This window comes from Lactuca sativa, mitochondrion (assembly GCF_002870075.4).
Source record: "Lactuca sativa cultivar Salinas mitochondrion, complete genome".
In the NCBI taxonomy this organism is placed as follows: domain Eukaryota; kingdom Viridiplantae; phylum Streptophyta; class Magnoliopsida; order Asterales; family Asteraceae; genus Lactuca; species Lactuca sativa.
Window position 1 is genome coordinate 222,501 of NC_042756.1, and position 15,000 is coordinate 237,500.

General features: G+C 44.5%; 1 protein-coding gene and 2 non-coding genes across 3 annotated transcripts, besides 2 other annotated features; 1 reads left to right on the plus strand and 2 right to left on the minus strand.

The window, feature by feature from the left end:
- Window positions 1–3,705: 3,705 nt before the first annotated feature.
- cox1 (cytochrome c oxidase subunit 1) lies at window positions 3,706–5,289 on the minus strand (the record flags this gene model as incomplete). Its single annotated transcript has 1 exon — window positions 3,706–5,289. A coding segment is annotated over one exon (1,584 nt), but the record flags the coding sequence as incomplete, so codon positions are not given.
- Window positions 5,290–5,533: 244 nt separating this feature from the next.
- On the minus strand, window positions 5,534–5,620 carry trnS-TGA. Its single transcript has one exon. It is a non-coding gene; the product is annotated as a tRNA-Ser (tRNA).
- Window positions 5,621–9,972: 4,352 nt separating this feature from the next.
- Window positions 9,973–10,095: a dispersed repeat (second copy of repeat X-06).
- trnD-GTC lies at window positions 9,976–10,049 on the plus strand. The gene has a single exon. It is a non-coding gene; the product is annotated as a tRNA-Asp (tRNA).
- Window positions 10,096–14,951: 4,856 nt separating the features above from the next.
- Window positions 14,952–15,000: part of a repeat region (second copy of large repeat T) that runs on past the window's edge.

Genomic DNA, 15,000 nt, shown 5'->3' on the forward strand with positions numbered 1-15,000 from the left:
TGTCTTCAAAGACATCAGCTGGTACCTCCCCCATTACATAAGCAAAAAGTTTGAAGATTCTTGGGAAAAGCATGTCTACCGCGTATCCTCGAAGTTCTCTTCTCTGGGGTTGGCAAAAGTTTAAGGGTAAGCTGTCCAGATGGATTCCATAAGGATGGACGTGGTGCGTTGAACACTAAGGCCTCTCCACTCGACGTAATCAGGATTTAGACTCAAACAAACCCAACTAAGCCCTGAGGACACCTTCTGCTCGGAGGGCACAATCCAGCATTTCTTACAAAGTCTTACAACGGATGTGAGCTTAACAACCCTCGTGCCATGCCCAAGCCCTTACCTTCGCCCTATACCGAAAGATATTAGTTCATTGATCAACTACCACTTGATCCCCTAGGTAAAGGAATTTCTCTAAGGTGCCAAAGAGTCCCCTCCTAATAAGTAGGGCTTTGCTGGTCTTGCAAGCATTCGTCTACGTTTGCTCGCAAAACTGCTAAGGTTAAGATAGCCAATCCCGTTTTGTTTCGGCAGAAACGAAGAAATTTCGAACAGTGTATTATAGTCGACGGGCCTCTAGCGACGATCGGACCCAGATAATCAATGTATTCATCGTGCCCCCCCTGGTTCGGTGAAAGAATTTAGATTTCCCGATGAGGTAGCCTGCTGGGACTTTGCTATAAAAGGGATTAGCGGCTTAATGCATGGATTTGAGCTGTGAAAGGCCTTGTAAGTGCCTTGCTCATGCCTTCCCGCCTTACTATGTCAAAGAGCAAAAAATGCACTCAATGAAGGCCACGATCGATAGTAGGGGTTTCTCTCTCAATTAACAAGCCCAGGGATCACAGACGAGATCTAACCTAGTGGTTTCGCTTTAATTCATTAACTATACGAAGATCTTATTTCTTACCTACTAGATCGATTGAAAGAAGCCTTCGGGTTACAGTCAACTCATAAAATACTCTCCTAAGGAGATATTCTTTCTATCCATAAACAGAAAGGGGGAGAGATTCCTGCTTGCCTACTTCGCGGATCGAAGGGAGAAGACCTATTCAAAAAAAAAACAGACAAGAGAAGAGATCAAGATGACTACCAAATTCATACCAGAATCCTTGATTGTACTAGCTTAAAATCAAGACCACAATGAGAGACATTCGATCCCAGAATTAGCTCTATCCCACCTCCAATGAGATGTTTTAAGCATATGGGTTAGTGGCAGTTGAATGAAACTAGAAAGAGTGGCAGTTAGATCCTTGAAGGGAAAGGACTTGGCTTCATCTCCCACACCGGTTAGCAACCGAGATAAGAGTGAAACTAAAGCGGGAAGGAGATGAGGATCCGGATTCTATATTCCATTTTTTTCTTTTTAGTTTGAGTGAACACCCGGTAGCCAATCGATCAGGACTAGGAGCTGCACCAAGACGGATTAGTTCGCCTTCGGGTTCTTAAGAAGAAAAAGAAGATCCCGGAGTTCTCTTTCTAGGTTGAGGAGATTGCTTTTACTTTCTTGTTAAACCTACCCGAAAGAGAGTGAGTGGTGGATTCAGAGAAAAGCTATTCTTCTTAGCAGTTTCACAAGTGAATGGAATGATTCTTCCCCCGAGGGTGACTTCACTACCTGGATCCTCATCTCTTGAACTCGTTCTGGCAGCTAGTTTAATGGCACCGGCATCTCATCTAGTCTAGATCGATTCCCTAAGAGCTTCTTCTCTAGCAGGCGATTTGGCCCATTTTATCTTTCCTGGTAATAAGGAAAGGCCTTTCCCTATCACGACCGCCTTCCTTTATTCGGAATTCATTCGTCTCAAAAGAAAGAGCTAGCGAACCACACCAATTCCATTCCAATTATCTCTGACAGAGCAGGATAGCTGCCATCAACCCTTTAGAGCGAGGGCCCTCCGAGACCAATGCAGAAGGAATAAGAGCCTTTATGCCTTGAGCCTTGAGCGAAATCATTGACCTTGCGCCTGGTTTGATTAGGACATTGCCGCATTTCATCTCAAAGAGGATCTAACTCTTTCTTTCCGGCTTAGCCGAACTACTTGGCTCGGATCAATTCACTCTTTCTTTATCGCAAGCAAATAGCCAAAGAGCTGATGAAAGAGCACCGTCTTCTCTTATTCCTGAAAACATCTTCAGAGCAGTTATTACAAAAAGACTAGCATCTCTAACAGGAAAAGCAAGCAAAGACCTCCCCTTTGGTTTGGTGGCCTCCTTCCTTGATAAGAGTGAAAGCAGAATCAGAATCAGACTCTTGGACGTGGGATCTTGCCTAAATAAATTTCCATTGAGCGGGGTAAGTCTAAAAAAGCATTTCACCGGCACTCAGCCCTTCCCCCCTTACTCCAAGAGCCGAAACAGCCTCTATTCCTTCAACAGCAGTTAGGCCTTTTTCTAATCCTACAGCCCTTCTCCCAAGAGTTTCAGAAAAGGCTACCGACTTGGCCTACTTTGACTACGCTATTCTTCTCATTTCGAAAGAAGAAGAAGTAGCCCCGCCGACGACAACAGATTCAATAGCTGGGGATCTTGCTAAGAATGAAACTCCTAACCTTAAATCATAGAACCGGGGATGATTTCCAAGAATCCGAAGTTGGAACGGGGAAAAAAAATCCCCAGTGGGTAGGGAAGCTGCCCATCCGTTATAGTTGCTTCAGAAAGATAAATTGGAAGGTTGGGCGATCTCCTATCCTGTCCGGTCGTTGTGGCAAGCGAATCTATTGAGAGATATATTGAGCCGGTAAGCGGGATTGACTTGCCGAATAGTGATATGATGTCACGAAAAACGGCTGCTCATTTCGTATCTTGAAGAAAGTCAAGCAGGAATAGATGGCCTGCCCCTAGCTCTAACTAATATCTCTACTTTGATAGCACAGGAGTGCTTTCATTCCCTGCCACCCGCTTCTATAACTGGCTATTCCTTATCGGCATTTCAAGACAAAATCTTTCATGATCCATCCCGGAATTGGATATAGAATAGTTGGGATATTCAACAGGGAGGGAACAGAAGGGGATGACATCAGAAGTAGGATCGTCGAACGGTCTTCTGGCTCCGTGGCTCCTGACCTTGGAAGATGGGATTCCGAGACCTGGACCCTTTTTCATAACTTCCGCTCGTTGCATACCTTGCTCCACTACTGTACAGCATTTCCCGCTGCAGTTTGAGCAGCAAATGGTGTCCCTCTTCTTGTACCCCCTCTTCCACAAGTACCGGCGGAGGCCCAATAAACCACCCGACCCCTTACATCTGTAACAGTCACAATGGTATTGTTGAAGCTTGCTTGAACATGAATAAGTCCTTTTGGTATTCTACGTGCACTCTTGCGTGAACCAAGACGTCCATTCTTACGTGAACCAGTTTCTTTTTTTTCTTTCATTCCGGGGAAAACCTCCTTGAAGTCTCAACTAATGGGGGAGGAGTGAGATTATACAACCCGCCCTTTCTCTTTTTTTCACAAATAGTCAATTTAGGATCTAATTCGCAGAAGGATTACCATATATAACACAAAATTGATCCGCCGATTCCTTCGAATCTAGCCTCCCGGTCTGTCATTATACCTCGAGAAGTCTAAATAATTACAATCCCCATCCCGCCTAAAATTTGAAGAATTCGTTGATAGTTAGAATAGATTCGTAGACCAGGTCGACTGATCCGTTTTCAATTTTGAAAAGTTCTGTTAGGTTCTTAGTAGCAATCGGCGACCTTTTTTTCTTTTACTTCACAGAGCTTTTCGTCTCCTTGATAGCTGGAAGTTCTCCAAAAGTATGAAAAGCTGGAGGACTTTGTACCATCCATTCCGGTGTGGTTGGATTCTGTTCAACAGCCCAAGGACTTGGAGCGCATCTTTTGTTGTTTCCACTGCTTGAAGTGATTGTTACGACCACGAAGAAACGACAAATCCCAACTACAGATATATAAGAGCCAGAACTGCTAAGGGCATTCCATCCAGCGTAAGCATCTGGATAATCTGGAATGCGACGTGGCATACCCGAAAGCCCTAAGAAATGCATGGGAAAGAAGGTCGGATTAACCCCGAAAAAAGTGATCCAAAAATGGATTTGACCTAAAGTTTCAGGATATGTTCGACCAAAGATTTTACCTACCCAATAGTGAAATCCTGCAAATAAAGCAAAAACGGCTCCCATAGAAAGTACATAATGGAAATGTGCAACCACATAATAAGTATCATGTAGAGCAATGTCTAGCCCAGAATTTGCCGGAACGATTCCAGTGAGTCCCCCTATGGTGAACAAAAATATGGACCCTACAGCAAATAACATGGGTGTTTTGTATTGTATCGAACCCCCCCACATGGTAGCGATCCAACTAAAGATTTTGATTCCAGTGGGGACAGCTATGATCATGGTAGCTGCGGTGAAGTAGGCACGGGTATCAACGTCTAAGCCCACAGTAAACATATGATGAGCCCAAACAAGAGATCCAGGAACACCTATACTGATCATGGCATAAACCATGCCTAGATACCCGAAGACCGGTTTTCCCGAAAAAGTAGAAACGATATGACTTATGATACCGGATCCAGGCAGAATGGGAATATACACCTCTGGATGACCGAAGAACCGAAAGAGATGCTGGTATAATATGGGGTCTCCCCCTCCAGCGGGATCAGAAAAGGTTGTATTAAAGTTTCGATCGGTTAATAACATGGTAATTGCCCCTGCCAGTACCGGAAGTGATAATAAAAGTGGGAATGCTGTCACTAGAACGGACCACACAAATAGGGGTGATCTATGCATAGTCATTCCAGGTCCACGCATGTTGGAGATAGTTGTTATAAAATTGATAGAACCTAAAATGGATGAAATACCAGATAGATGAGGACTAGAAATTGCTGAATCAACTGCTCCTCCAGAATGGCTGGTAATACCACTTAAGGGCGGATAGACCGTCCACCCGGTGCCACTACCCACTTCTACTAAGGCTGGGCTTAATAGGAGCAAGAGACTTGGTGGCAACAACCAGAATGAAATATTATTTAATCGTGGAAATGCCATGTCAGGCGCACCTATCAGAATCGGAACAGACCAATTACCAGATCCACCTATCATCGCCGGCATAACCATAAAAAATATCATTAAAAAAGCGTGAGCCGTTATTAAAACATTATAAAGTTGATGATTCCCACCAAGAATTTGATCGCCGGGTCGTGCTAATTCCATACGAATCAGTACTGAGAAGCATGTGCCCATCACTCCAGCAATGGCACCAAAGATGAAATATAGAGTCCCTATATCCTTGTGGTTAGTGGAGAACAGCCATCGGACCGGATTTGTCGTAAAATTGAGATTCTTTCGTTTTCTTCCTTATCAGAGAGGGCCCCTTGTTGAGCGGGGCTTCTTTTTGAAAAAGGGGGAGTGAGGGCTTTCCGGACCTTCCCCAACCGGAGGGCGGAAGATCACGAAAGGGAGACAGAGTCCTAACTAAATCATAAAACAAGCTACCATTCCATCTATCATATCAGTCGAGTCGATCCGATTCGTTCTTATCTATAGATAACGCAAGAGAGAACTTATGACCTCGCGGATGGAGAGGGATTCGAACCCCCGGTATTCCTATCAATACTTCGGTTTTCAAGACCGACTCTTTCAACCGCTCAGACATCCATCCCCTTCGCGCTTCGCCCGCCCTATCTATCCGCGCGCTGGCAGGTAGGGCCTTATCTATGTGATTCGCTACGCTTGCTTGCGCCTATCGGCGGATTCTATTGCCTGCCGGTTAGCGAAACTTTTCCGGTAGTACGAATCGCTACGCTTCGCTTCTTTCTATATGATAATATGCACCTTGGTTGCTGCGCTCCCTGCGGGTAATAGCAAGAGAGTGAAGAAGGAATGATCCTCCGAGTGATTGAGTCCGACTCAAGCGAGTGAGTGAAAGGCGTGGCAAGAGAGCGAGTTCTACTCGCGAACGATCAGCAAGTGAAGGACCGATCCTTTTGTTTTGCGCCACCAATACTGTTGCGAGACTGGTACTTGGCGGCTCACGAGCAATATATAGACTAAGGTTGCCCATCACTCCCTCGCTAAGGCCCTTTCTATTCTCTTTCTAGTATGGTTCCTTCATAAGAACACGGAACGCCCAGCTTCGCAGAGCAGCTCTCTCCCCAGACCAGAGCATAGTGTGGAATCTGGGTCGTTTCATCGAGCACCATTTCTTTTAGATAGAAAGGTATTCTGACTTTATTGGATCAAATAAGAACCTAAGCCTTCTACTAGTTTGGACAGACTAAGCTCTATTTCATAGATTGGACTCTTTTACTGTGATTCGCCCCTACTAGTAAGAAGCTGTTCGTTCCCTGGATCCACGTGTTCCTAGTCGGGCCTAAATGGATGAATGAAGAAGCGCGCCCGGGTAGACTTCAAGAGCTCTTTCTCTGCGTATCCTCCTACTTCTTATTCTGGGGGTCATAGAAAGATACGAACCGCCTACTCTTTCAAGCCCTACCATTAGATTGAATAAAATGAAAGCTGCTTGCCCTCAGTAATAAAAAACAGCAATCCCTCCCCTTCTGTTACCTACTTTTACTCATATCTTCGCGGTATACCTCAATACAAGACAAGCACAGGAAAGGATATTCAATCAAAACCGGGCTATCACCCTATCTAAGCAGGTTTCCCCTCTCCTCTACGGAAGTCATCTTTTAATCTATTTAAGTTCCTGTGTCTATCGCTATCGTCCTATTTTCTCTCAATTGCCTATCCTTTATAGATGAGGGGGAGTACCTTAGCAGTAGCTTCCAACAACTTAAGATTGACCTCCTCAAGTGCCAGATATGAATGTTTTATTAATTTCATACGGGACTACTTACTTACCTAAAGTGAACTTTTGGCTTACCTAAAAAGTGGACTGAAGGAACTGACCTAAGCATAGCTCTCTCAAATAAAAATGCCTTTCATTTCTCTTTTAAGACCTTTGTCCTACTTCTAGTCTCAGTCCTCCAGCCTATCGAAAGTCATCTTTTTATTAACATTAACCAACAACACATGCACTTTGTTGGCACTAAAAAAAAGGTTATTCAATCCACTAGTGCAACTGAAGGAATTACCTCTTCTGAACCGGAATAAGAAAGAGCTCATAACCACTACTTGTGAACAGCTCTCCTCAACTGAAGGCGCACCTACTGTTACTAGAAGTCTAGTCTCTCTCAGGTCCAGTTTCGATCTCGAACTACAACATAGGCGGGAAAAGAGATATTCAGAAAAGCCGATTTCCTGTCCTGTCTTAAGAACCTGACTCAAAAGAGAAAAGAAGACCGGACTAAAAGAGATCTCACTTTCGACGATTGAACTCCACTTTCATATCAGGCTTGCACTGGAATTCACTTTCAGGAATCCTTGCTCCTGGCTCATATTCACATAGGCCACTCATAAGAATAAGACGTTCAACTCCCTCAAACACGTGTAATTGAGAGAGTCAGAATATCAGTGCCTTGGGTAAATGTCTACCTTCGGGAGAATCTTACCGAACGACTTTCAAACCTGTCCTCTTCGCTTCCCAAGAGATTGGATTTAGGTAAAAGGGCCTTGTCGGCCACCGCTTTTATTTTCATTCATTTTTCCTATTAAAAAAAAAAGAAAAGACCCCCGCTCGAACTAACTTTCAACGCTCGAACTCCAGAACGAAACTCAAGTCATTGCTCATTCCCGCTCATGCTTGCTATAACAATTCCCTTGCCTACTAGACTTGTCTAAGAAAAGATGCACGAGCCACTCTTTCTCTTATATACGGTATTTTAAGATAGTGATTTGAATGCCTATCCCCTGCCTATGCTAAGCCTTTACTACCTACCCTTACCTGTCCGCCTTGAACTACTGCGCCTGCGCATACCTTTTCTTGCTCCATCCAGAAGGTAGCTTGAACTGGCATTGTACAGATAGATAGCCAGTAGAAAGAACTATTCCCAAGCTGGAGAGGTGGGAGAGGAGATAAATTGAAGTGGATCTCCTATCTATATTCGACAGCTTGAAGAGGGCGGATTTAGAAAGCAAAATTTTCATTGAAAGCGATTGTGCCTACCACAGTCAAGTTCGGTATTTACTAGCAAGGAAAAGGGTAGGATCTACCAAGACGGGTGGCATGTGAACCGCTTTGGAGTGAATCGGTTAAGAACCGCAGATGGCACATCGAATCCCCGCAGCCACTTTGCTGAGTTGATAGATAGATAGATGAACTAGCCCGAGGACCAAAGGAGAGTACTTCTTTTGCCATTGGAAGCTGCTGTCAGTAGGCATTCTTTGCGCCAGAAAGAGAGATTGTATTGTAGCTTAACTTCTTAAACAAAGCCGGCTCCAGTTCTATTCAGAATAGGGCAAGAAAGCGACTTGCCGCCTCAGTCACGAAGGAATACCGAAGAGCCTAAAGAGGGTGTTAGAATGCAGCTAGATAGAGAACTATAAGATAAGAGGGATTCCATGGGTGAGAAGGCTGACATGAAGGCTCTCATTCCAAACCGGTAAAGCGCAAGGGGCAAGCAGTTGACTCTTTCACTCGGACTCACTAGCAACTCCAGGAGCGACCCCTCATCATCTTACGATGAAAAGCAGGTTTATTCCGTGGTAAACCACAACGAGTAAGCGAGATAGGGTGAGGTAAAGCCTCAGACCGGTCAAAGGAGCCTCCGTAAAACCTCATCAGACAGGTAGCGGAAGCTGATAGAAAGGGGCGATGAGCTCAGTAGAGGAGAAGCCGTCCTGATGAAATAGAAAGCCCTAGCTATGAGTGACTCAAATCTAGCCGTGATGCGCGAGGGCCAATATTCAAATGAAAGCAAGGGGCTGATTGCCCTCATGGGGAAGGGATGAATACGAGCAGTCGGAAGAGCAGCTCTCTCAGAAGCAACCAATCCAAGAATTGATGGATTTGGTAGAGTGCCAGTCACAACACTAGAACCAAGTTAGGTGAGCTTGAAGGCATCGGTTGAAGCCCTTAGTTGCAAGGTCTTTGACTGTGCCCAAGAAAGGGATGGATAATAGATCTTAGATAGTTCCCACTTCCACTTAACAAAGGAAAGATATCACACACTACACAAGACAATCATGTGCAAGCTGCTTGAGTTGAATCAGCCTCAATTCCTCTCTCACTCACGATGAAAGCTAAGAGCTTGCTCGAAGACAGCCTTTACTTTATAGTTGTAATCTATCCTATCCTATCCTTTAGGCGGGGATAGGTTCATAGGAGGACTTGGTTACATAGGAAGGAAAGGCTTAAACTAGAAGGGATAAGAAAGGGAATTTGTGCAACACTCTTAGTAGAAGGCCGAGTTGAAACTCCCTCTATCCGCGTACAGGACAAGCAAGTTATTGAGGGCTCTTTATGCCAAATACTTTGACACTACAGGGGAGAAAACCAGAAATCTCCTAAGCAATAAAGATCTTCCTATTGATACTAGCATTAGTGCGACTGGCTCCCGGGGAAAAGGAATTACACTAGATCTTGGCAATGGCACTCCAACAAGCTCGGCAGGGAGAGAAAGAAGAGAAGGAGAAGAGGAAGTACGACGAAAAGGGTATGAAATAGGTTGCTTGTAGCGATTTCGATTGCTTATTCGGTTGGGATTACCAGCCGACTTGCCTGACCAAAGAATAAGATAAAAAGAAGAGTTCCCGCCTACGGCTACATGCCCATTCAGAGCTATACCTGGAGTCGAGCTAACTGCATAAGAAAAGGGGAACTTTCCTAAAAAGCCTAATAGCAATTAACCGCATTGGAAACGACGAATCACACTCTGAAAGGAGGCACCCTCCCTTATTACGTTACGGTCGAACCTCGCCTTTCTTCCTTCCTCTCCCGTTGGTCGAGCGTCTTCAAACCTTCGCTCCAATACTTTCGAACAACTCTCGTACCCTTCGCTCATAAGCTAACTAAGAGCATGCCTTCGATCCGGCGTGAACTCTTTGCATTGCCTTTAGAGTAGATGTAGTAGATTGAGATCTCTCGACAACCGTAAGAGGTTAAGGTTCCAACCTGGGATTGTAGTTCAATCGGTCAGAGCACCGCCCTGTCAAGGCGGAAGTTGCGGGTTCGAGCCCCGTCAGTCCCGACGCCGGATTCAAAAAAGACATCAATTCCTCTCTCCATTTTCTGTGGACAAAGAGTAGGATCTAATTTCCCAGCAGGAGGATCCTTCTTTCGTTTCGCATTTCTCATCGGACAAATAAAGTAAAGGAATCCAAATGACAATAACTAGTAACGGGGATAGACATATGTAGATTGGTACAATCGGGGGTATCACCATATTCAGGATTCAAAGAGATACCGTACTGGTCGAGCTTTTTTCGATTGTTCCTCCTGGTCCATCGAATAGAAAATTTTGTGGTATATCGTATAATAAGATCAAGGCTGCACGTGAATCTGACTCTAAAATTTTTAGGAGCCTCTTGCTTTTGGTGAATTACCGGTGCTTAATGCAATAACCGGTGAGCAGACTTGCGACGTGCTTACGCCATCGCGGACGTCCGGGTATGGATTACTGGAGTGAAGGGATTGGCGCGAACCAGAGTGTGCTTCGAGACCATCTTTCTCTCAGGAAAAACAACGAACAGGGGACGACCTCGTTCCCGAGTCTCATCAATCTCAATGTCTATGGGTCCACAGCCCGATTGAAAAAAGTTTAACATCCTGAACGAACTTCTTTCCTTAAACCCTCGTAAGGTATCTCTATCACTCGTTACGCCGAATCAATCAACAAGCAACCATAATTTTCTATCTTCAACGCTTCAGGCAGGTGGCCTAGCTAACACAGCAAGGACTTACACCATATACTCAGTGCCCCTAATAGATGTGGAATTAGACTTTCTCTCTTCTATTTTTTTTAGACGGATATCGAACTCCTTCTTGGATTCAAAAAATGTGGGAATAAAGAGTATTAACAGAAAATATTTCATCTTTCCTTGATGCGGCAATAAATAGTCCTGACTTTCCTGAAAGCTTACTAAGGTGCGACGCCTGATTGTGAGTCTCATAGCCATACGAGAGCTTGGAATTACACCCTAGAAGGAGTTAGTCAAAGCCTTCCTTTCGCCCTCGCTTTCCTTCATCTCATGCATCTGGGGAAGGAAGCGAAGCTGTTTAAGTAAGAGTTAGCGCCTATGGAAAAGAGATTTTAATCGCTTTGTGGCGGGATAAGCTGTGATCTTATTCCTAACTTGGGATATTAAGTAAAATAACATCACTCATTGGCAAAGCATGAATTAGCCTTCGAGTTGTGGCTTCTTGTTCATCTTTCACTATCTGACCTTTCATTTCAGGTTCTCTTCTCTTAGTCTTCCATGGCCCATTCCTCTAGAAATGACTTTTTAATAACCTAATAAGAGATCTATTACGCGCATCATCGCATAATCTATTTTCTTGGAAGGAATTAGCTAACTAGCCTAGCTGACAAGGCATGGCATGAATGGCGGGATGCTAACTCGATTCGCCCTTGCCTCTACGGGATTACTACCTTATATAAAAAAATAGAAAGCACCAAAGGTAAGCAGTTCCCAGTCGAAAGATAAAATTATTCTTAGCAGTTAAACAAGTGAATGGAATTTTTTTCCCCCTATTGGTTGACTGGGCTTCCCCAGTGTCATCATCGACCCGCTCCTGCACCATCTCATCCTTAGTGAATAAAAAAGGGTGCTTGTGCTTCTTAAGTAGCATTTACTTACCTTCTTCATCGAAGGCTTCCATTGATAGGGAACTGTTCTATCTAATGTGGCATTATCACGTGCGGCAAGTGTTTCTGCCTCATCCCCACCCCGATGGCTATAGTCGAGCAGAAATGACTTATCTATTTAGTAGCTGAACCAAAGAGAAAGTAAGCCCCGTCGCTCTCACTACAGCCTTTCACTTTAACCGGGCATAGGCCCTCTTTCCTAATTCATCTACTGGTCTTATCTTACAAGCACCAGAATGAGAGAAGGACTTCCTGGCTTGACTTTCTCACATAAAAACTTCATTAGTATAGATCTGTAGCCCGTTCTGGGTCTTTAACCGAAACTGGGACTAGGCATGGAAAAGCTCGATCAACGTCCTTCTCTCCCGAGGTTCGAAATGTGGAGGTACCTTTACCGTCACCTGCTAGCTCTGTCCGCCACGGGTTAGCGACATAAAGTGCGAATAAAGGTTCATCGGGACATTTTCTTCAACAACTGAAGCCCTTATTATCCCAGCCTCCAAAGGAAGTAAAGACTACAAGTCCCTATGGAAGTTCCTTGCCCACTTCTTGGCATCTGCCTTTATTATGTTTCATGTCCGCAAATCGTATTCATGTCCGACCCCCCTTCTCTGTTGGCGAATCGACTTCAGCTCCTGTACTTCTTTCTTTAGGGCCGTCTAAAAAGTCTTAAGTTCTTGAAATTCGGCTCCTTTTGAAGCGGAGAAAGGGTGAAAGCTAATAAGAACTTTTTTTCATAACTTACTTGGAAAATGAAACTCATGCCTTTCCTTAATCAGTTACTTGCCTCCTTCTGCTACTATTGATTCAATTCCAAAGATGGAGGAAGTGAAAACAGACTGAAAAGGATAGGAAGGAGACTCGACCTTAGGGAGATAAAATCCCTTTTTCTCAATCTCTTCTAGTTAGTAGTACCTACCGGATGAATTACTTCCCTTAAAGGCCTACCTTCCTTGGCACATAGATTAGCATTATTCCCCTTACCTTAGATACGGAAAGCATGTCAGACTGTAGAGTGGGCTTCCTACAATCGGGGGCGAGTCACCTTCATGCGGGGCTACCTAGCTACCATGGAAGACAAACCTTCCCCCATTGTCCATTCGAAGGGCGCTGACTTTCATTATCAGGGTATTTTCGAGGGGTGAAAGGTGCATGTGGGGTTTTCGTACGCGGCTTAAAGCAAGCATTTCAGGCATTTCTTAATGAATAGCTAGATGGTCTCCGCCGTCTAGGATCTATAGATAGAGACCACGAGGGGAGAAGAACATCATCAAGTTCCTTTTTTCCGGGATTTTGGCTACCTATAGGCGAAAGAATTCTACTTTTATCGGCTGACTATTCATAGGCGAACGAATTAGGCTTTTGAGAAGGACTAAGCAGCAATCTCAGTGAAACGTGAGAGGCTCATTGCGTACGAGCTTCAATAGTGAGAGCTAAGCTAGGAACGGGGAAGGATGAGCAGAGAGGGAAGGACTTTCTAACTGAACTTGACTTACCCATAGAAGGAACGACTTAAAGGGTTCAGGTTTCTGGTTGAATACCTATCCCTGCCTTCTAGCATTCATGCCTCATCTTTCAGATTGATCTAGCATTCCATACCGGATTTCTGATATCTCTATCTTTTTGATCCGGATTTCGTATCTATCTTTCTCATATTTGACTGATTTTGTATGCTCATGCCTAATCCTCTTGATTAGACTATCTATGCCTATCTTTCAATCCGGATTTGATATCCCTCTCTAACCTCTTCAAGGCATGGGAAACCTAAAAAAGCAAAGGAGAGGCTAGCGGCGAAAGCAGATTGATAGGGGGTCACCCGGCTCTTTCTAACTAAAGGTCGGCGTATCCTATCACCTAATCTTTCTAAGGAGCGAGAGCATGGGAAACCTCTCAGATTGAACTAGGCCTTCTGAAGCATACCTTGCATCGTCTAACTGCCCCCGCTAAATCATGATTGAATGTCTCATTTTCCTCTTTCTTCTTTCTCGTCTTTGACACCATTCGTCTGATCATGGCTAAGACTCACTAACATTCTCTTTGCCAGCAGGCTCCCACTTGCTGGTTCCGGGCTTGCTGGCCTATAATCCAGATTGATCTATTCAGATTGAGGAAACACCGAGTTCAGGTCTTCTTTCTATGCCCCAACTGGAGAAACTCTGAGATTTCTCACTATTCGTATGAAAATGGGGAAACAGTCTTTCTCAGACTCAAATCCTTCTTTTTTTATGCCACGGACTCCCCGAACGGACTTATAGCAGCAATACCAGCCAGAACCTCTGATGAGACCTATCCATCGTACTATCACTCTCCGCTATTAGAGAGGCTTTTCACCCACATGCGGGTCATCCTTCTCTAATACCTGCTATAGGCAAGCTAAAATAAGGGTCCACCCTCATGCTTTAAGCCTATAATAGAAAGGGTATAAAGAGGTATCCTTAACGTGGGTTTTACCTAGGTAAAATAGCATTCTATTGGGATCAAAATCCCCTTACATGTATTGGATGAAAGGTCCTAACTCCTAGCAAAGTCATTCTTCACTGTTTTTCCCCTTACCTTTGCCTGTCTTGAAAGCTTCTGGCCGGGGAGATGCGGAACATTCTTTGCCTCATCTTTCATGCCTACCTACCATGCTAATCAAGATGGAAGATCTCATTTCGAATTTGAGTTTGGAAACTTCCCTAGTTGAAATGGGTAACGTGTTCCGCTGCTTGGACTGACTCTTGCTATTGGAAACATATGCTCCCTAACGGTTTGGGCCCTTCCTTTCGTTTGATGGCATGCGCCTTCTTAGAATAAGGCTAGGAGCTATTCTCCAGTGATGGCTGCCTTCACCCTATGAGTGGGGTCTTTGCCTGGAAAAAAGGCTTTCACTATAGAAAATTCTCAAGTAGATGTTCCCTGAAATGGTTGCTCTTTCGAAAGCAATGGTTGCTAGGAATGGTTTTGCTGTCTAGCTCTTGCAAGCAAGGCGTGAAGCGATTCTCTTGAGCTCTAACCGGCTAAACCCGCTTTGGTGGCCCGCCCCAAGTCTTGCCCATAGCTGACTTCTTTGCTAGATGATATCGAATAGTACGACTAGAGTTCAATCCCTCAGAAAGTCATAGTACGACTACAGGGAAAGAGATCTGAAAGTAGCCTTTTACCCCGTTATTCGATGGTGAATGCAGCCTAGCTCTCCCCATTCAATAGGCTAAGCCTATCCCTTTGCCGTAAAGCTAAGACAGAACTCAGCTAGGACCGAAGATAGGATTGCCAACCGGATGAAAACCGAAGAGAGCATTGCCAGTTTCATTCCAGTCTTTTCTCAATTGAGAAGTCAACCAACAGGTCAATC